Source organism: Cibotium barometz, chromosome 11, assembly GCF_041138505.1.
Source record: "Cibotium barometz isolate CiBa-2024 chromosome 11, ASM4113850v1, whole genome shotgun sequence".
NCBI classification, from domain to species: Eukaryota; Viridiplantae; Streptophyta; class Polypodiopsida; order Cyatheales; family Cibotiaceae; genus Cibotium; species Cibotium barometz.
The window spans coordinates 41306124-41328212 of record NC_141056.1 but is presented as its reverse complement, the minus strand read 5'-3'; the positions used below and the strand labels follow the sequence as shown (position 1 = coordinate 41328212).

At 46.1% G+C, this 22089-nt stretch overlaps 1 protein-coding gene across 2 annotated transcripts; it reads left to right on the top strand.

Moving 5' to 3' along the window:
- The first annotated feature begins 1493 nt into the window (after positions 1–1493).
- LOC147634174 (5-formyltetrahydrofolate cyclo-ligase-like protein COG0212) lies at positions 1494–20694 on the top strand. 2 transcript variants are annotated; one of them, XM_086805322.1, is made up of 6 exons: positions 1494–2077; positions 18571–18661; positions 18772–18998; positions 19084–19159; positions 19273–19398; positions 19520–20694. In XM_086805322.1, exons 1-6 carry the CDS (start codon positions 1571–1573, stop codon positions 19924–19926), a joined length of 1434 nt encoding a protein of 477 aa, XP_086661448.1. In that variant the 5' UTR covers positions 1494–1570; the 3' UTR covers positions 19927–20694. The 2 variants fall into 2 exon arrangements, with proteins under 2 accessions (XP_086661448.1, XP_086661450.1); XM_086805324.1 differs by having other exon boundaries at positions 1813–2077; positions 18567–18661; positions 19520–20075.
- Positions 20695–22089: the final 1395 nt, after the last annotated feature.

Genomic DNA, 22089 nt, shown 5'->3' with positions numbered 1-22089 from the left:
TTCAGAATGTATTGCCCGCTCTATTGGTAGTTACAGATAGCCTACTCGGTGATATCCTCCTGTTTTGGGTACCATGGTAGGATGTAGAAGTTGTTCAAACCCGTTGCTTCCAGTAGTGCGCAACTTGCACCGGTGACCTTGTTCTTTGCCTCCAATGCACACATGAATTTTCCCATTCACCACACATGGAGACTAGGTGCAGAAATAAAGAAGAGAGAGTAGGAAAAACTTTCACGAGGGTTGTGCTTACCTCATCGGACAATTCAAAGGAGACGCTTTCACCTATTTGGGAGCTCTCGAGGGGGCCTATGAAGAGGGTGAAGCTATTGGACTTCTCATCATGGAGCTATTTCTTTTTCTTCTTCTGCTTCCATGTGCAGAACGGGCCTTAGAGATGAGGGAGAAGTCGAGGTGTCAGGGTGGCAGACTAGCGGGGTGAGGAGGTGCGGCGTGAGATTCCTGTGCCCTTATACAGAGGTTCTTCCTTCTTGGACCCCAAGGGCAGTGGGATTGCTAACCAATGCCCTGTGACTAAGGGTGGCGTAGACTCGTTTGCCTTTAAACCTGGCAAATACTAGCTCAAGAAGATGTACTTGGAGCCAACTTCCTTCAGGGTGAAAGAAGAGTCTCAGTTCAAAGGAGGGTCGATAGACTTCCACCCCAGCAAGCGCATAATGAGGCCGACTTACATGCTTGATGAAATTGAGGGTCCTCTCGATGTGGGCTCTGATGGATCCCTCAAGTTTGAGGAGACGGATGGAATCGACTATGCCGCTGTCACCGTCCATGAGAGAGTCCCCTCATCAAGGAGCTTGTGGTGACAAGCAAGCCCGAGGCATTCTCTGGACAATTCCTGTTGCCCTCCTTCTTGGACCCCAAAGGCAGAGGTGGATCTCAGGGCTATGACAACGCCGTCTCCATCCATGAGGGAACAGTCATGGATCTCTATGAGTGGAGCACTCATGAGCACCACACTTATAAAAATCACCAGCGCAACACCTACCTCGAGCAGTCATCAATATAGGAGCATCAAAACCAACGGAGTAGCCACATCAACGCAACCAATTGCCCTGAGATTATTGAGCGAGCTTTGAAAGGAAAGCTTTTTGATCTATTTTTAGGGAGCTTGTTATTTGACGAGATTTTTAAAAAATTTCTTTGTGGTTTTTTCTCCTTTCATGCTTTTTTTGCAAGGATGTTAGGCTACCCAAGGTAAACATAATATTTACATGTGTGTGTGTGTGTGTGTGTGAGAGAGAGAGAGAGAGAGAGAGAGAGAGAGAGAGAGAGAGAGAGAGAGCTTCTATGTGTGGGAGAGAGAGATGAGAGAGGGAGTGTGTGCATGTGTGCGTGTGTGTGTGTGTGAGAGAGAGAGAGAGAGAGAGAGAGAGAGGGAGAGGATCATGTGCATGTGTGTGTGCGTGAGAGAGAGAGAGAGAGAGAACATTTGAGTGAGTGCGTGCGTGAGAGAGAGAGAGGGAGAGGATCATGTGCATGTGTGTGTGCGTGAGAGAGAGAGGGAGAGGATCATGTGCATGTGTGTGTGTGTGTGAGAGAGAGAGAGAGAGAGATGGTTGTAGGGAGGTATACTAGTATTATTTACTCCCGCCCACAGTGGGCTCATAGTCCGGTGTGTAGACACACCCCAACGTTGGCAGTGACCATCTGGGTTTTCAAATTTGCATTCCGTGCCATGGCGTTTCTACGTTCTGTAGCTCGTTCTTGGGCTTCAAAGGGCACACCATGCCTGCGGTGTCCGTTGAAGATGAGGGTGACGGCGAAATTTGATCATCATGGTATGCGAATCCAGGAAGCCACCATGGCCTCCACATCCGAGCTCGACTCAGAGGCTTTGGAAGCCGACCGCCTTCGGCTGGACGACGAGGCCCGCCTGCACATGGCGCAGGTAGCTCAGGCTGCAGAACAGAGGGTAGCAGCCAGCGATGCCGGAGCTTGGAAATGGGATATCCGCAAACGCATCTGGGACCTCCTTGAGCAGGAAAACATCGCCATGCACCCTCGCCCCGTCCACCACCGCATCCCTAACTTCGCCGGAGCCCCCACTGCAGCTGCAAAGGTATCTTTCTCTGTCTTCTTTCCTCTCTTTAAAGTCCTAATTTGGCCCTCTGCAGCCCTGATATGTTCCTTAACCCTTATTTAACTCCTTCAACTCTCCTATTCTTCCCGGGTTCGAATCCTGATTTTATGTATTCCATGAGGTTTCTACCCTTACTTCTTATGTTTTATGAGGTTTCAACCCTTATTTTTCTCCTCAACTCTCATCTTGTTCTTTGTAAAAAAAAAAACTGTGTGTATATCATAAGGTCTCAACCCCAATCCCGTCCCTTCCTAATGGGAATCTGCACCTGCATCATGAGACATATTGTTGAGTCATGATGGGCAATGAAGGGTCACAAATGAATCACTTTAGGTGAAATCTAGACGCGTAGAGGTATCGTAAAGTTTGTGCAGGTAGAGATACCTTGTCATCGGTGATGTAATGGGACTGTGCCTTGCGGTCCTTCCGAATCGAGGGTAACTCCCCTTCCTCTACCTCTGGCCGTGGAACCCCAACAACAATGAAATCAGCAAGGTTATAAGACTCCAGAACAGATTCCATCATTACCGTCCAGATGCCGTAGTTATTCCCGTCCAATTGATGGTCCACTGGGAACGTGGGGAGTGTCGGGATCTTCACATGCTGCTCAGCCATCTCAAGTAAATCTGCCATTGCGGGGAAGTAACTGAAAAGGGTAGGTGGGTGGGGGAAAAAAAAAACTTAAAGCTGCAAGTGGCTGTCCAGCAAATCAGCCCGCCTTCCTCTTGCTTCTCCTTTTCCTGAACAGTCCAAAACAGTCCACCAATCAGCAACACAACAGTCCCCCTCTTGCTCACACAATTCCCAGGATCTATCAAGAGCCTAGAGCTCTGATACCATGTCAGAATATGCAACGGAGATGATGACAAAATCTGAGAACACAAGAGCAAGTGTAGAAAAAATACAGCAATGGAGAGAGAGAGAGAGAGAGAGAGAGAGAGAGGCGTGTAACTCTGCTCTATATACACAAGAAAAATCCTGAAAATAAGATACAATGGAGTGGGGGCCATGGGGCCATTTTATATGGCCCCATAGATGCAGTTGGCTTGTAGAAGAGGCAGCCGACAGCCTGCTGTGGACACCCGACCAGCTCCTGTTCCAGTCGGCCAGCAGCAAATGGTCAGGATGCACACGTGTGAAGTCGGCTTGCTCCAGTCGGCCAGCAGCCAGCAGTCGGCCTGCATCTGGATCCTCCTGCCAACCAAGGGCAGTCACCCACACCATGGAAAAATAGGAAAAAAATATGGAGAGTGGGGAAAAATGAGAACACCTAATATAGGCGGGCACACCCACAACAGAGGCCCTGGTGTATATGTATAGAGAGGAGATGACTTCTAACAGTATCTTCCACTTGTAGAGTTTGCCTACAATAACACGGTGCATGCTTCCACGGGAAAGGCCCCGTTTGAGATTATTTATGGCAGAGTGATCTTGCCACCCATCCTTCGTACAAAGGATGAGATTTTTGTAGCCGATGAGTATGTGCTTGACTTGGATGTAGTCTTTACTCAGGTGCGAACAACCATTGCACGTTCTCAAGACAAGCATAAGAGGGTTGCTGACAAGCATAGAAGGGACATGCAAGTCAAGGAAGGTGATTGGGTATTGCTGAAATTTGAGAAAGTTAGGCTTTGGAAGAGGCTAGGACGAGAGGGATCATATCCCAAGCTTTCTACTTGATATTATGGACCCTTCAAAGTTATTGAAAAGATCAATGAAGTGTCCTGCAGGCTTGTCTTACCTAGTCATTGGAAGATTCATAATGCTTTTCACGTGAGTCTTTTGCGGAAGTATGTGGGGCCAGATCCGGCTTGTCATAGAAGATCCGCTCGAGATTGATGAGCTTGAGAAATCCTCCAGCCGCCAGAGCAGATTGTATTGCACAAGGAGAGAAAGCTACCACATGGGAAGCTTTCCAAGAGATACCTTGCGAAATTTAAGAACTACTTGCTCATTGATGCAAAGTGAGTAGATGAGGATTATTTTACTCATTACCCACAGCTTTTGCAGGCATATCTTGAGGCTTTTCAATTGAGGTCAACTGTTTAGAAGCCGGGGGGGATGTCACCATTTGGTTCGTCTCCATTTCTAGAGCCACTTCTATGGGACTGTCACTCCATATAGCGGCCAGATTTGTACCATGTTCACATGTGGCCAGGCCACTGTCCCATGTGAAACGGTCTGGCATCTTGTGTCACATGGACGGGAACCAGTTTTGTGCCAGTTGTGTGTGACCAGTATTGTGCCATATGGACGGGAGCCTGTTTTGCTGCCAATCGTGTATAACCAGGATTGCGTCTTACCCATGGGATTGTCACTTCATGCTAGGATTGATATTTGTCGCCGCCGCCAGTGTACCGTGGGTGTGCTATTTGCTGGCGAGTTGGTGTGGTGTGTGAATAGGTGGTAAGTATTGCCTTTTTGACCTTTCTCAAATGTGAAATCTATAAAGTAGTGCAAACCTTAATATTTATAAGGTTGGGTGTTCACACATATTTAAAGTTATGGCTGGATACCTTTCAATGTGGGTGCCCAAGGATCAACCATTGATTAAGGCCTAATAATATTTAAGGCTAAGAAATTGCATGGGGAAAAATCTCCTCCACATGTGGATGGTGGAATGGGGTGGTTGATAGAAAGGGGGCGACTACTGTATTGAGAGGGGGAGGGGGGATGGTTTTCACCGCCATTGGTGGCTGCCCCTGTACTGGCTCTCACACCCGCCACTAGCCCGGTTGCTGTTGCTACTCCTGGACTTGCCACTAGCCCAGTTGCTGCAGTTGCCCTATACCCGCCATCACTTGCAGCCCATGTACCCGCCTGGCTGCAGCCTCTGTACTTGCCTGGCTACTGCATCAGCACCCGCCTCTAGCCTCTGTACCCGTCTGGCTATTGCAACAGCACCCGACTCCAGCCTCTGTACTTGCTGGTTATTGCATCAACACCCGCCTCCAGTCTTTGTATCCGCCTAGCTGCTGCATCAGCACCCGCCTCTAGCCCCTATACCCCTTGGCTGTTGCCTCCGTACTCGCCCGTGGTTGCATTAGTACACGCCTGTGGTTGCTCTTGTATCCGCTTGTGGTTGCTCCTACACCTGCCATCAGTACCGGCTGCTGCTTTCCTTGTACTCATCATCAGTACTCGATGACTGCTGCAGTCTGCACCGACCAGGACCACATTAAAGGGGGGACAGTCTCCTTACCTTAAATCCCAATTTGAATCTAAATCAAGTACTTGTTTCTGTATTTCAAATTCAGATAATATTAAATTTAAATGTTGTTTGTCCAAGTCTTGTGTAGGCAATCATCACCACCGGTTGCCTTTACCATGGAAGGCCATTGGGATGGTGATCTTTCCCCATGAGTACCCTGACCGCGCCCTCACATTTAGAGGAGCTAGTGAAGGTCAATGGGGTTTGAGGGAAACTGGGAGCAAAGCTTACTTGGGAGCACCAGGTATCATTTCCTCCGCAGTGTCTGACTCTGCCAGGTGTTAGTACGGGCGTGCTTGTTGGTGCATGGTCCCGGAAGACTAGTGAGGGGCGAGTGTTCACCCAGTGAAGGTGGGAGACTGCCTGTGATTTGGTCTACTCGGACGACCGATTCTTCATCGCACATCGATATAAATCTTATTGTTTTCAGTTGTATTCACTCCATGTTATGGAGAAATGTGGCCTTGGGGCTTGTACATATAAATACTCCAAGAAATACAAACTGTATTGAGGGAGGGCCGGCCCTTTCTGGCCCCAGTGATGGTTTCAAGTGTTTTGTTATTTCCAGTTTTAATGTTACCAGTATTGTTCCATTGTTTGTATTGGTTAAGTGATCTAATAATGTGTATTTTATCTTTCGATTTGTAGGCCTCCCGTAGGGAGCGGTTGCATTTGTAATCCAGGAAGGGGTGGCCTTCACATACTATGTTAAATAATCTTGCAAGAATGGGGGCTAAAACATGGTGTCCATGTTCGACTCGTAAATGGATGAATGAGTGTATGTATAATGGTGAATGAAATATTGTACAAGAGGCCCTCTGATGTGAGGTGACTCTAAGTAGTAGATCGTTGAAGAAGCAAAGATGAGGTTGGAGTTGAAGCACGGTCGATGACGAAGGCTCGCGTCGAGGATAGCGGTGGCATTCCATGAGGTGGTGGTGTCGAAGGCTCGCGTCGGTGGATGCGGTGGCACTCCCAGGTAGTAGATATCTATAGTGGGTAGCGGAAATGTAGTGGTGCAGGCTCTGGCGACAAGGGTGCTATGGTACCTGAGAGGCATAGACAAACGCAAATCATCGGTTGGTCCACCCTCATGTTTTAGACAGTGTTCGGTTAGCCCGAACTTATTACACAAAGGATGTGAACGGGGAATTTTTCCAAGTTATGATGGGTTGCCAAACACTCTGGAACTCATATGGATTGTGGATTTGCTCACACATGGTTCTTACACAGGATATGTGGATTTCATACAAGACCTGGAAGAACTTTGGATGGTCAGCAACAACTGAAGAAGGAGCTTCAGGGTGAATTATGCTAGCATGGATAGGCCATAATTATGGTTTAAAGTCTTGGATTGCAAGGGTTTAATCATTTATATGGTTTATAAGGTTTATAAGTGTATGTGTACACACTTACTGAAGTTGGACGGCCAACAGTTAATAATTTATAAGTGAATACACACGAGGTTGGACTTATTTTAACGTACCGAGGCCAAAACTCAATTATGGGCACCCAAACAGGCCCCTTACAGAAAAACGTGCCTCTATTCTGGGTCTAGAGGCCTCTTTTGGAGGGCGCCTGAAACTGGCAGCGGGTGCCCGGGGGACTAGGGCCTTTGACACACTTGTTGATACCATCAATGTATATTAAAACATTTAAACATGGCCATAGTCTTAACACGTATCCATCATCACTTTGTATAAAACATAAAAGCTGGACAAAATATCCACAAGTGCTGAAAATGGAGCTTGCACATGTGACACCGCATAGAGGCCGGAATGGGCCGACCCCCCCCTTGGAGTATTTTATTACCCAAGGAGAATAATATCATGTACAAGCTTTGAGGGCTTTAATCTCCCCACGGGAGATGCCGGATTATGCATATACAAATGCCATAACACAGCCCAACATGAGGCTACCAAGCCGGAACACAAGCTGTAGAAATGCTGAACCAACAATATAATCCATATACCTCCGTGTGGGTATTGATTCTTCTCCAAAAACCACGGGTCTTCATGCAATAGAGTTGGTACAACAAGTACAACTCTCCATTTAGCCGGTACAGTAGGTATAGTGGCTGGTACAGTAGGTACAATGGTTGGTACAGCAAGTACAAATGTTGGTATAGCAGATACATTGGCTAGTACAGCAAGTACAAAAGCTGGTATAGCTGGTACAATGGTTGGTATAGCAGGTATAAATGTTGGTACAACAAGTACAGTGATTGGTACAGTAGGTATAGTGGCTAGTACAACAAGTACAAAAGTTGGTATAGTCGGTACAATGGTTGGTACAATAGGTACAAGGGCTGGTACAACAAGTACAATGGCTAGAAATCATAATAAATGATTAAATACTCTTGCCTTCAGTATTTCTTTGCGATGGAAGCCTCCAAAACAGTCCCCAACAGCCGGTATTCTTCATGGGCAGCCTTCAAGAGAGAGAGAAAGAGAGTAGCCATCATTAGGGCAGCCTATAACGGTGGTAGAGGCTAGTGTGCAGCAAGAGAGCCTCCATTAATGAAGAAAGAGGGCTCCAATTTATAGATTTGGGGCTCCCATGAGTTAAAATGGAAAGAGAAGGCTATGATGACAAGTGGAGAGTCACACAATAGCTGGAGTGACAAGTGTGAGGCCACTTGTCTCACTTTGATCCACTTTCTAACAAGTGTGAGGCCACTTGTCTCACTTTGATCCACTTTCTTGCCACATGTCCCAATCTAAGAGATGGGTTCTCCCATAATCTTTACCTCTAAAAATATCCCAACTAGTAGACATTTTGTCATAAGCACTTTGCCAACTCTTGGTATTCGCTCAATTCTAGATGTAATGACACGAACAGAATTTCCATCGAAGTCGGGCCAAAAATAGCAACTCTCCTAAATTTTAGGAGTGTGGTCCTTTGTATTCTAGGATAATCCCCCATTGCCAAAGCTTGTACTTTCCAAATATTTAGATATCCTGGAGTCCACCAGACCCTTTTCATACTGGGAAATGTCCAGGCTGGTGACAGTGCCTAGCTAAAAGAAGTAAACCCTTGCTTGTTTGGCACTCAATGTGTGCTTCTAATGGCTCTTTTGCTCATAATTGAGAGTTGGTGGCTGATTTTGAAGCTATAGAGCTGGGTGGCTTCTTCTCTACTGTTTCCAGAGCTTGGTTCTTGATGCCAGCGGTGTTTCCAAAGCTGGTTGACTACTTTGTGGTGTATTCAGAGCACTTCTGTCGCGAGAAGTGTCAGTTTTGGGGCTGATTTTGGAGCAATTCTAACCCGAGAATTGTTGATTTCGTGGTTGATTTTCTACATATATGCATACTCAAGGCTGGTCGACTTGTTCTTCTCTCTCTGGAGCTGGTCGACTTCCGTTTTAAGCACTCCAGGGTTGGTCGACTTGTTTTTACAGCATCCTGAGGTTGGTAGGGTTGCTATATAGAGATGCCAAGACACATCATGTATGGAAAGACAGCAATGCTTAGAAGCTTGTTGAGAGCTGTATTTTATGTTTTGGGACTGATTTTCAGCTCTTGGGCTGTATGGACAGCAAACCCTAATTGCATACAGTGCATGTACGCAAAAGGAAAGATTCTACAGACACCTAGAAGACAGTTGAAGGCTGTTTTTGCTGTTTTTAGGACTGTTTTCAGCATGTAAACAGTTTGGGCAGCTACTAGTAGGGTCCATGAGAAGACCAAGTGTGTCCATGGAGTGAGCCTACAAGTGCCAACAGAGCTTGGATATGAAGCTGAGAGTTGCTTTTTGTGGAAGGCAATGTGCGTGGGCACAATTATTTATCTTTTGTACTTGGGAAATTCCGATGCTGGAGCACCCGCATCCTTTGTTGTACATCTTCTCCTGAGGAATAGAGAATTCTGTTGAAGAGGGAGGGAGGGAGGGAAGGGGGGGGGGTGCGGGGGGGTGTTAGTAGTCATCTCTTGTCTGTATATTTACACAAGGGCCTCTGTTGTGGGTGTGCCCGCCCGATTTAGGTGTTTTCTCATTTTTCCCCACTCTCCATATTTTTCCCTATTTTTACGAGGTGTGGGAGGCTGTCCTGTGGCTCTTGGCTAGTCCAGACACTGGCCGACTGATTCTATTGGTCCCCGACTTGTCCTGTGTGTTGGCCGACTTTGAGTAGCTGGCTGATTGGAGGACTGACCTGGTCGTGGACATTTATGGTCCTGTCGGTTGTCTTTTGAGCAGGCTGACTGGCTGTTGGGGCCATATAAAATGGCCCCATGGCTCCCCACACTTTGTATTCAGTATTTCGGGATTTCTTGTGTATATATAGCAGAGTTACACGCCTCTCTCTCTCTCCTTCTCTATTGCTGTGTTTTTTTTGTAGTGCACTTGCTCTTGAGTTTTCAGATTTTGTCTTCATCTCCGCTGCATATTCTGACCGGGGGGGGGGGGGGGGGGGGTCCGGTCCAGTGTGGTGTCCTATGCACATGTTTTATTGTAAATATTTTGTGGTTTATGTTCAAGTGGTGTTTAAGTTGATTGATGATCATGCAAAAATGTGTTGAAGTCCCGATGTCGTCAAGTGATGATGAGCAGAGAGGGATACTGGCCCAATTCGATGTCGAATGAGCACAGAATGGGCTGCTATCCCGAGGTGTGCTGCAGGTACAGATCTAGGAGCTGCAGAAAAAACACTACTAGACTGATCAACAGGGCGTTGTAGATGTGGGTGTAGGAGCGCTGTCTGGATCAGTGGCGATGGGTGTATATGGCTATGCAGCAAGATAGATAAGAGTGCTGCTGTTATGGTTGCAGGGTTGAAATAGGGTGCTCAGGGCAGAGCGCTGCTGGAGTGGTGATGGGGCTGGTAGAAGATGGGGCCGATGGCTGCTAAGGCACAAGTGTTGCTGGACTGTACTGCCAGGAAGATCAGGGCGCAATGGCTGTGGGCTGATCGCTGCACAAGATGATGATGATGAGGGTGATGAGGGGTATAAATACCCCACAGCCCCCAAGGAGGCTGCCAGTTGGCTAGGGAAAGGGAAGGCTTGGTTGGTTGGTAAAAAGGGGGTTCAGCTGGTGATTGGGAGGAGACTCTAGATGCCCCCTTCTTTGCATATACAGCGTGGCTAGGCCATAGGATTCAGATGCCTGAGATTGATGGCACCCCGGTAGCAGTAGCACATTGGCAGTCACAGGGCCTCTCACAGCTTTTCCTCTTAGATTTTTGGAAGGGGCTTTGGGACAATTTTTGGCCTAGAAAGATCACCCTCTTTTTTTGGTTGATGGCACACAGGAGCTTGGCGGTCAGCACTTGGCTGGCAATTGGAGGTCGGCGAGTAGCTTGCTTGAGGTGCGGCCACCCTCAAGAGTCTCGGTGACACAATCTTTGGGATTGCCCGAAGGTTCAACAGGTTTGGTGGTGGATTTTTCGTTTCTTCACTATGGACAGGGCCTCGATCCGGATCATTACATGGGGCACTATCGCTTGGGCCATAGAGGCTGAGGCAATCAGGGCTTACGAGGAGGATGGGGGTGGGCTAGCCCTTCAGGTCTCCCACCACCGTCTTTCGGTAGCATCAGTCACAGCCCCACCTACAGATCAGTGGTGACTAGGCTCATGCCAGAGATGGGAGATTTGTAGTAGCATTGTAGCTTGGCACATATGGCGAGCTAGATGCAGTGAAGCCACACTCCACCAGCAGAGTCTATTAGGAGCATTTGGCTCGATATCATACATACCCTTTGCGGTCAGTGGAGGAAGTTGCAGGGTGGATACGATCGCATGTGGAAGCAGCGGGAAGTTTTCTTGAGGATATGGCGGTGTGGATCCCACCTGGCATTACAGACCACCTGTGCCCCCCCCCCATGAGATAGCCTTCTCCTCATAGAGTGGTGAGCCGGAGGAGAAGCGTCTCTTTTCTCTCTTTTGATTACTTGATTCTTGCCCTGTTCATGAGGCGAGTTTGTATCTAGCCCGTCGTGGCTGTTTTTTAGTAAGTAATGGAAGGATTTTTTTCCCGGAAAAAAAAACCCACTGAAGGGCCCCCTCTGCAAGTAGGAGTATTTGCTTTATTTCTTCTAGAGAAATGAATACAAGTTGAACTGTGTCCACAAGACTAAGCGGACAAACTGATTGACTGATTGCCAAATGCAAGAACAAAGTGACCAAATGTTGGGCAAAACTGTGCATAAGCTGTAGGTGACTGTGAAGCTATCTTCAAAGAGAATACGTTGGCTTGAGACTGAGGGTTGGTGTGTTGAGAACTCTGGAAGAGACTGAGCTTCTGATGCCTTGGGCTTGGAAGCACAAAGGAATGCTGAAAGTATGCAAAGGTTGGAGGCCTAAGCACACGTTCTTGATTGATGCTTGAGAACTTGATTTGTATCTGGTGATTCTATGGACTGAGGCTGCTCGCCTTTTTATGTCCACAAGGAGCTGGTTGACTGGTTTACCTACTGTCGGCCTGAATTAAATGGGTCGTGGGCTTGTTTGGCTGCTCTCCGACTTGTTGAGTCACATCCCAAGCTCTGATACCAATGTGGCATGCACCGAGCTAGGACTGTGTGAAACAACGAAGCCTTCTTTAAACCTAAGTTAAGTGAGTCTTTAGTAATCCTTTAAAACAGCATACATGAATATGAAAGAGATGTAGTAGAGACGAATCTAGATGGGGTCCCGAATTACCCACTGAAGGGCCCTCCCTTGTTGCAAGTAGGAGTATCTACTTTATTTCTTCATTTGGAGAATTGTATATAAGCAGAATTGTGTCCACAAGACTGAGCGGACAAACTGACTGAGTGACCGCCAAACGCAAGGACAAAGCGACCAAATGCTGGGCTGAATTGTGCATAAGCTGTAGGCAACTGTGAAGCTATCTTAGAAGAGGATACACTGGCCCGAGATGTGGGTTGGTGTGCTGAATACTCTTGAAGCCCTGAAAACCTTGATCCAAAAGAAGTTGGGCAGTCCATGCTGCGATGTCCAAACCCTTGAAAGTTATAGCATTTCACTCTCTTGTTCAAGGGTGGAACTTTTGAAGTTGAAATCCAGGGGATTGAGTTTCGGGAAAAGGACATTTGTTCCATTCTGGAACTTCCCATATCTTGGGTTTGACCCTAATATCTCTTAGGCGGAGGAAGGTTGGATTGGGCGTGTTGCTCGTGGTTTGCCTTCACTTCGAGCTCTGCCCGTAGTCGCTCCTCTTTGGCGTTGCATTTGGCTCTCTCTGCTCGCAATGGCACCTCTTTGGCCTTGCGTTTGGCAGACCTCTATGGTTGGGAGATTGACCTACGTAGCTCGTGCCTGACATGTCCCGGATTGGGGCTCACAAAGGGGTACTACTTTTGTACATGTTTCTTGTATTGTTGATGAGCCAGTGCATCACTGTGTACCACAGTGCATGGGTGCACGTGACACCTAAAACCTCCATTTTTTTTTGCACTCCCTTTTCTACTTTTTTCTAGCTCTCCCCTCCTTCTAAGGAGGCCCTTCTAGCCAAGCTTTCTTAGCTTCTACACCCCTCTACCTCTTTCCAACTCCTCACCTAGCTTCTAGAGGCAGCCCCCAGATTCCTATTTGCAAATTTTTCTTGCTACTGGTTGAAGAGGAGGGTTCCATGGCTGCTACACCAGTTGTTATCTCTTCATCCATTCCTCAACATCCTAAGGACTTTGTCAATCGGCTCCTCTGCTTTTTGTGATAGTATACCACTTCTTCCTTCTACTCCTGATCTACATACCATCGTTGGCATGCTTTAGGATAGAGCCATGAGAAAGAAGACCTGCTAGGATACTTGCGAGACTCATTTTTTAGGCTAAGGGAAAAAGCAAATGGCAAGGTTTCCACGAGCAACAAAGGTGACCACAAACCTGCTAACAATCCCGCTCATAAGAAGCTTACTTGTCATTATTGTGGTCTCAAAGGTCACATTCAACCTGATTGTCATAAGAAGAAGAGAGAAAGTGGTTCTGCTAAGAAACCCCCCAATCAAATCTCTTCATCTACCAACTAAACTCAAGGAGACTGGCTTCATTGGTATTGAGGAGCTTCCCTCCGACTCTCCTGTTCCTTCCACCTCACGTCTTACGGATTGGGTGGTTGATAGTGGGTGTACTACTCACATGACTCCTGATAGGACCATTCTTCATGACATTTGTCCCAGCTCTTTGACGGTGTCCATTGGTGATGCTTCCAACTTGGAGGCCTCTTCGGTTGGTAATGTGCGACTTAACTCTTTTGTAAGCCTAGTGGGGCGTGCCGTGACGGATTCAACCACGTATCCAAGAGATAGAAATAGAGAGAATATAGAGAGAGGGAAAGAGGGAAGGCTTTAGAGAACTTGCACAGTACACACACATTGAGCGGGGAACAGGCCCCGCCTCCTTTCCTGAATTTATTCAGGAACAATCCACGGGCTTGCAAGCTAGGATCAACACAACAATGAATACAAAGCAAACAAATATGTTGATGTAGAATATCCAAGTCGAAGTTGATGTCGAGGCACGAGATCTCTGATTCCGAGCACACCATGGGGATGACCCACAAGAATCTCTCACTGGGCTAGTACAAGGTCCAAATCCAAATCCAATGAATCCAAGTCTAGATCCAAATCCAAATCCAAATCCAAGTGCCAAGTCCAAGGAACTTCAAACTTGCACAGAGGTACACAGAGACAAGTGTAAAAGGGGAAGTTCCTGGTGTTAAGCTTTGCAAGTTTGATACCCAATAATCCACAAAGAAGCGCACAGGGGTGCATGTGCTGTTTAAAGTTCAAGAGGCTAGACGGTAGTAGCACCAAATTCCATTGGTGGCGATGGCGTACTACTGCTGTACGGTGTCAACACACAGTGGGTGTAGGTGGCGCCGTCAAGAAAGCAAGCGGAGATGCTGGCTGGTGGCGCTTGGTGGCTCAGCCCGACAAGTGGGACAGTGTCATGTGCACGCCCGTGCCATGGCTAATCCTGTGCAGGAACTGTCTTAATCCTTGACTAATCAGCAGTTCAATATTTCATCAGTCATTAGTGTAGCAGCATAAGCATCATCTTCAGTAGTATTATCAGCATGATCATCATCAGCATCATCAACAGGATCAGCATCATAACCACCATCATCAGCATGGTCATCATAGACCATAGGGTTGGGAACCCTGTCGGCAGTTTACAGGGGGCTTCAGCCTGCTGTCGGCAGCCTACAGGGGACTCAGTGCATTGTCAGCAGCAGCATGGTGTGGCCAGCAGTGGTCGGGTATCAAACAACAAAAAGCGCATTATTAAAGTCAATATCTTCATGAATATTTGTCCTGACAAGCAGGCTGACTGGCTATCTACTGGCCGACTGGGATCCCATCCACATATAAAAGCATCTAATCGTTTCAGCATTCAGACAAGTCATTTTTGAAGTTCATAAGTCATCATAGCAAGTAGAAGATATGTAGAAGGGGCATAGGTCAACCCCTTGGGGCTGACCAAAATCCTCATTCATGTAACACAGAAAATCTGGACACTAATCTCTCTCTTCTTCTCTCTCCTTATGTGTCTTAATCATAAAGGCGGTGGTTCAGTCTTGTATGAGAGCACTGGTGGTGGGTGCACGGCAGCGCTGGTGGCTCAGTCAGAAGGCGGCGGTGGCTGCGCTTGTGGCTGTGCACGGTAGCCGGGTGCTTCTTTAGGTGGCGCACAGTGTGCAGCTAGGTGGCAGTGTTGATGGCGGCATCAACAAGCGCTAGAGAAGATGAAAGGGAGCGCCTAGGTCAGCCACACGGCGGAGCGCGTAGATGGTTCAGACAGCTAGATGGCTGGTGGCAGTGGCGCACTGGCGTAGAGAGGCGATGATGATGTTGATGTTGAAGATCTCCACGCTCTTGATAATATTCACTCCCTTGTTGATGGTGCTCAAGAGAGACTCATGGTTCTTTTATACCTGAAGGGAGCCTTGCTTTTTGCCGAAAAGTGATGCTTTTGCTTTGCTTTCCCTTTTTACTTTGCTTTTGTCTTTTTAACTTTCAATAATAAAATATTACTCATCTTTTTGTGAAAGTTCTTTAGTTTTTCTTTTCTGGCTTTAGGGCCTTGCTTTTTGGCCCTAGGGTTGCGTTTTGAAAAAGCGACTTTTAGGTTTTTGGTCCAGCTCAGTCTCCTCTTGCTAGTGGTGCTCTTGGCTTGCAGTCAACCTAGTTTGACTTTTTGCTTTTCTCTGCTTTTTGACCAAACTGGTGCTTTTTCTTGAGCAAACCTCATGGTCCTTGTTCCCATGCCTTCTTCTACTTGTCCAATGTCCGGGCATGGGTTCCATCATGTGAAATAGAGCTAGGAGGATCAAATACTTCCTCGGGCTAGCCTTCCACCATTCGGGATGTGCTTCATGTTTTCAAGCTCTCTAGCAATCTCCTCTTAGTTTTTTGGATTGCGGAGAAATGATATGGTGTCTACTTTGATAGTTCCATCCTTGAGATCATCGACACCAGCACCTTGCAGATTGTTGCCAGAGGTATCCAAGAAGGTGGCCTTTATCAATTGCAGGACTTTGGTGGCTCTTTGAGTGAGTCCCAATCTCATATGTTGCAACCTATCATGCCTTGGTAGCTCATGTGGATACGGATTTGTGGCATACTCGCTTCGGGCATCTGAGTTATACTTCTTTGCAGTAGCTGTTGTCTTCTCAGCAAATGGTCGAGGATCTCCCACCACTGGAACCCTCCCCCTCCCCCTCCACTTGTGTGGCTTGTCTTCATGGCAAGCAGCACCGAGATGTCAGAATACGCAGCGGAGATGATGACCAGATCTGGGAACATAAGAGCAAAACGCAGTGTAGAAAATCACAGCACAAGAGAGAGAGAGATAGACGCGTGTAACTCTGCTCTATATACACAAGAAGATCCCGGTGTTGATACAAAAAATGACAAGGGGCTGGGGGCCTATTTATATGGCCCCCCATCAGCAGTCGGCTTGCTGTAGGGCAGCCGACTGGACATCCACGACCTGCAACAACAGTCGGCCAGCACTGAGGGTCCACGACTTGTCCAGTTCAATCGGCCAGCTCCAGAATGGGAACACAAACATGCTGATGCAGTCGGCCAGCACAACTGGATCCTCCTGCCAACTCAGGGCTGCCTCCCAAGCCACAGAAAAATGGGAAAAAATACGGAGAGGGAAAAAATGAGAAAACACCTCATAAGGGCGGGCACACCCACAACAAAGGCCCTGGTGTATAAAAATAGACAGGAGATGACTTCTAACACCCCCTCTCAGCTCCTGGCTGTGAAACCAACCACAGGGAGCTGGGGTGCCGCCTGAACAAATCCTGAGATAGCGACTTCGTGAAGAGGTCCACCGTACTGTCCTCCGTCAAACAGAACTCTAGCAAGATGTCATCAGCAACGATCTGTTCACGAACAAAGTGCCTCTGGATGACCATGGGTTCCTCCAATGGAAGCCCAAACCTGCAATGCAACCTCTGCATCCTCACCACCTCACAAGCAGCATCACAAGTAGCCCGGTACTCTGCCTCTGTCGTCGACAAGGCAAAAGATGACCGTCTCTTACTGCTCCGTAAAACTGCTCCTGGGCCTAAAGTAGATCTCCTCGTGTCCGGATCTCCTCCCCAAACTGAGTCACTCCAACCGTGGAGTCGGACTCCATCCAACAATCCCCCTCCTGTGTAAAAGAGTCCATGATCCTTCGCATGCCGCAGAAACCACAAGAAACGCAATCCTGCCTCCCAAAGAGTCATCCGCAACCATGAGCTCAACTGCCTCATGAGGAAGCTCCCGTCCAATCTGGTGTCCATCAACCAGATCAATGAACCATTCTGCTTTTGAGTCAAAGAGGCATTACACAGCTCACAAGGATCAACACTTGTTACGGTGCAAAAACAAATCCTGGAAACCTGCTGAAGACCACGCAAGGCCTTCTGAAACCTGTCAACCACCCCCTCTGAATCCGGAACCACAAAGCCTGGAGAACCCACCTCCTTCTGCAAGTAATCAACTGCAACCTGCCTGGCTTTCCGAAAGGTCCCCGTGGAAAGAACATCCTCATCTACAGGAGTTTCTTTGTCCCGAATACTACGAGACATCAGAGCATAAGTTACCTGTCCAGTTTCCTCTAATTGACGAACACAAGAACTACCAACATCAGTACTGGAGAGTTCCTGCCAACTGCTGCCATCTACTGGCAAGCTATCCACCATCTGGTGCTGGAAAGCCTGCACCTGCAGCGTATCCACACTTAAGTGGCCATTACCAAACTGCCACTCATCACAAACCTGAGGACCTGGGAGAGAGAGTGCTGAAAGCTTGTAAACTCCATTCTCCACTCCGCCTTCCCAAACCACCTGGCCTGTTGCTTTGTCCCGGAGAGCAACAAAATGCTCATCAAACTCCACCCGTACACCAGTCTTGCAAACCTGATGCACTGACAACAGATGAAAACCAAGTGACGGAACATACAACACATGGGAGGAATGCTTCCCTCCTCTGCCATCGGGAACTATCTCCATCCTGCCCTCACTGTGAACTGGGATAGTGGATGTATCCCCAGTAAGAATGTGACGAGAATACTTGCAGAGATCTTGTAAACCAGAGCGGGAAGGAGTCATGTGCCTGGAAGCACCCTTGTCTAGAATCCACTCCTGAGTATCCGTTGCGGAGAATCCTCCAATCTCCTCCTTGCCTGAAGAAAATGAAACATCGGTGTCCACCACCTCTAGGTGCACAAAAGCCGGAGTCTTCATGATTGCTGCTGAGGAATCTTCAACCTTCTTGGTCTTTCGCTTGGGACACTTGAAATGGCATTTAGGCAATCAAAACGCTGTTGAGATGCAACTAAACATTTCAAGCAAAAGAGTTTGGTTTTATCGTTAAGCTATGTTTCACAAAGGAAGTTGGTCTTAGATTTATGCGCCCTTTTTGGTTGTAAAAGGAAGTTCTTGCTGATTATTCAGAGCCTGTAGATGGACAGCTATTTTTTCAAAAGGGACTGCTGGTCGGACTCCCCCCAAATGGGGAAAAGCCTCGCTTTTGTTTTTAAATGGGCCTGGGACTGCCCATGGGCTGTGCCCAAAAGCCTGCTGCCGGATGCTTGCTTCTCTTGTTCATACTAAATTCTGCCCTTCCTCATGGTACTACTCCAATCCAAACCTGTCATTCTCATGGACCAGTCCCTCAGGGACTTGAAAGCCCTTCATAGTTATCTTCCTGCCATAGTTTTATTGGTCTTTGCTATTCAATTTCTTACCCCTACTGTATTTTAATGATTTAGTTAGTCATGTGGTCTCTTACATGATTTCTTTTGTTTGTTAAGCAAGTTGGCCAGCCTCCCAGCTTTCCTATCTGCCAAGTGCATCAAAGTCAATCCTGATACTCCTCAGAAACAAGTGCGGTATCTTACTTTGTCTGGTAAGTCCCACAAATCAAAGCCTGTCTGTGCAAGCAAAGCAAACACTTCGTTCTTTGTCAAGAATTTAAAGCCATGGTGCATGATCTTCACAGTCATGGTGCTTTTCTAGGGAGGAAGAGACTCTTAGTGCCACAGCCAAGACTGAGGACTGGTTTCTTCTCCGAGTTGGAAGCTTCTGCTCTTCCCCATGGGGTCTTGACAGAGGCTTGCACTGCTGCTGGGGTAGCCACATATGGCAAACTCCTAGGAACAGATGCCAAGTTAAAAGTTGATTTGATTGTCATTGGATCGGTGGCGGTGGATCCAAAGACTGGTGCCCGACTTGGGAAGGGAGAGGTAATAATACAATTTACAAATCTTTTAATTACTGCAAATTGGTAAGTAGTTAAAGAACTTCAGTTACTGCAATTTTGTGAGACAGGGATACGCTGAGTTGGAGTATGCAATGCTGAGATACATGGGTGCCATTGACGACTCCACTCTAGTGGCCACTACAAGTAAGTCTTTAAATTGCATGTTTTATGATTGGACAGAAAAGACAGAATGGCAAGGCACCACGTTGTGTTTTGAATGCAAGGCTAATAGGTTTATACATGTTTTCTTTGTCTAGTTCATGATAAGCAGCTTGTGAATGACATTCCTGATACGGAATTGCGGGTTCACGATGTGCCAGTGGACATAATTTGCACTCCTACTCGTGTGATTTATACTGACACCACCATTCCGAAACCGCAAGGTTGTCCTATTTTAAGCCCAAAGTGTTGATTTTCAATTTCATATAGCACACTGAATAGAAGAGCGTGTGATGCGTCTTTTTGGCCAAGGTTTACTAACACTTGTATCTTGAAATCATGTAGGCTTATACTGGGATCTCCTCTCACCTGAGAAACTGGGTAAAATACAAGTTTTGCAAGAGTTAAAGAAGAAAATTGAGCTAGAAACAGGCCAAGAGCTTCCAGTTGGGCCCTCGGAAGAGCTTCCTCCTACTGCAGAGCGAAGGCTAACAACTGACCAATCCAGCAAAGAAGCCCGCATTTTTGTCTGGAACCTTGATAGATCAACTGCATGGAATGAGCTGAAGGATCATGTTACAAATGCAGGAGCTGAGGTTTTGAAAGTGAGTGTTATCAGAAAAGAGCCAACATCTAAACCTACAGCACGGATACTTTTGAAGGAGGGCACTGATATTGAAAGTCTAGTCAAGGCCCTAGATGGGTCAAAGCTCGGAAAAGCAACGGTGAAAGCAAAGATTGATGACTCTTGAAAATGCAGAATTGAAAGTTTCAACATTTTTGCAAGAGAAAAATGCTAGTTTTTGTCAATATTCTTGTTAAAATGACTACCTGCACTGGCCATGGTATGCATACACAATTTTTCCATGGTTCACAATATGGGCCGGTAAAGATCATTTTCCAGCTAACTCAATGATGTGGTTACGTGGGAACCAAAGCCTTGTTTTGGAGCAGCTATAGTAACCTTTTTTGAAACCAGCGCAGGGGTTTTGGTGCAAGGAATGAACAACTCAGGGGGTTCAGTTCCTTGTTGTGAACTGTTGGGCACAGGTGCTCCTGGCCAAGTAGTATAAGGTCAGCTCTTGAGTGCTACTAATTTTCCTTTTGGTCACAAAGTCTTGAGTGCTACTATAATGGATGAAGGAAATAATCAGTTCAGTCACTTATTAATAAGAATGCCTTTATCAACTACATAGAGGGTGTCATCCTTAGAGTTTGAAGGTTCCTAATAAGTGAATGCCTTTAACAACCACATTGAGGACGTCATCCTTAGACTTTGAAGGTTTCTAAATACTGGACCTAGATTCTTTGAATCTCTAGTCATGGTTTTCTAACAGGAACTCGTCTCTTTTCTTGGGGCTCAATAGGGAAGTAATGAAGTCTTGCCTATGTAAAGAGGAGGTATGCCTCTCTCTCTCTCTCTCTCTCTCTCTCTCTCATGTTTCATGTTCCTAGTATTTCATCATGAGATTTCCAATGGACAGTTTTGTATCGTTCTAGTGAGATAGTTTTGTTTCATTCTATTTTATTTTCCATTCCATGATGAGATATGCCATGGACACTGTTGTTGCATGGAGAATGGCCAATTCATGACCTATTCAAAGGAGGGAAAGTTATCTACGTGTTCCTTTTTTTAATGCTAGGATTCTTTGGTGAGTGCTTTTAAATGGCGTTGTACTAATACTAGTTTTAGAAAATAGTTTTGTGTGATTCTTTGGGGAGTGCTTTTAAATGGCGTTGTACTAATACTAGTTTTAGAAAATAGTTGTGTGATTCAATATCCAAAGGTTTAAGTGGTGGGTGCTTATGTACATGCTCCTTATTTTTTATGCTAGGCTTCTTTGGTGGGTGCCTTTAAGTGGCTTTGCACTAAATACTATTTTTAGAAAATATTCAATATCCAAAGAAGGATATCAGTTCACTAATTATTATGTAAAACAAAGAGTGCACTTTACCAAATAGCTAAAATTTTATCAAACATCCCCTTGGGATATACCTATTTAGAAGCAATTTATAACCTATATTGTAAGACAAACAACAAAAACAATGACATGTCAATAAAACGAGGTTGCTTTTTGGCGAATTTCTTGTAGTAGTCACCTATTGTAGGTCATTAGGTCTACCGTTTACATCTCAAGGTGGGTCATATTATCGTTCTTTTTTCTATAACACACCCTTAATATTCAAAATTCTTGGACACCAATGGGATTCTCTATTTGTGGTTGTGGGCTTTGGTAGGTCACTAGGCCCTACTTTGACGTCTTAATCTAGTACTAGAACATATTTATCCTTTCTACGAAAGATCTTTCTAGCATTCTAGGGCACCAATGCAACGAGGCAAGTGCGACATGCTTGATATATCTAGCATTCTCACGTTTGTGCTTTGGATTTTAAAGATATATTCATTTTTTTTTGTAGGAATGAAGAAGGTGACTCCTCTCCCTCTCTCTATACATTCCAAATTTCACCCTCCTTGAAGTAGAGACAACGATACATAGAATGCCATGACAGGATCAATATGACTATTGATATCTAAAACTGTAATGAGAAAGCCATGACTAAGGTATAAACTCAAAAGTAAAAATGACTATTGATATCTAAAAGTGTAAAAAGAAAGCTATGACCAAGGTATAAAGTCAAAAGTATTAATGACTATTATGGGTTATATTTTAAGTTAATAGTAATAATCATAGTCACTTAGTGGAGCAATGGGTCTATCATGAGATTGTGGTCAAGCATGTTGAGATAGAATGTTAGGCATTCTGATGTATCATGTGGTGGTATTACATGTGTTAAAAATTTAGCAAGCTCACATGTATTATGCAAGGGAAAACAAAAGGTGGAACAATCTTTTGTAATGTATGGTGTTTTAGCAAGTCACTCCTTTGTTGATGGAGATAGTGGCTCAAAATAGA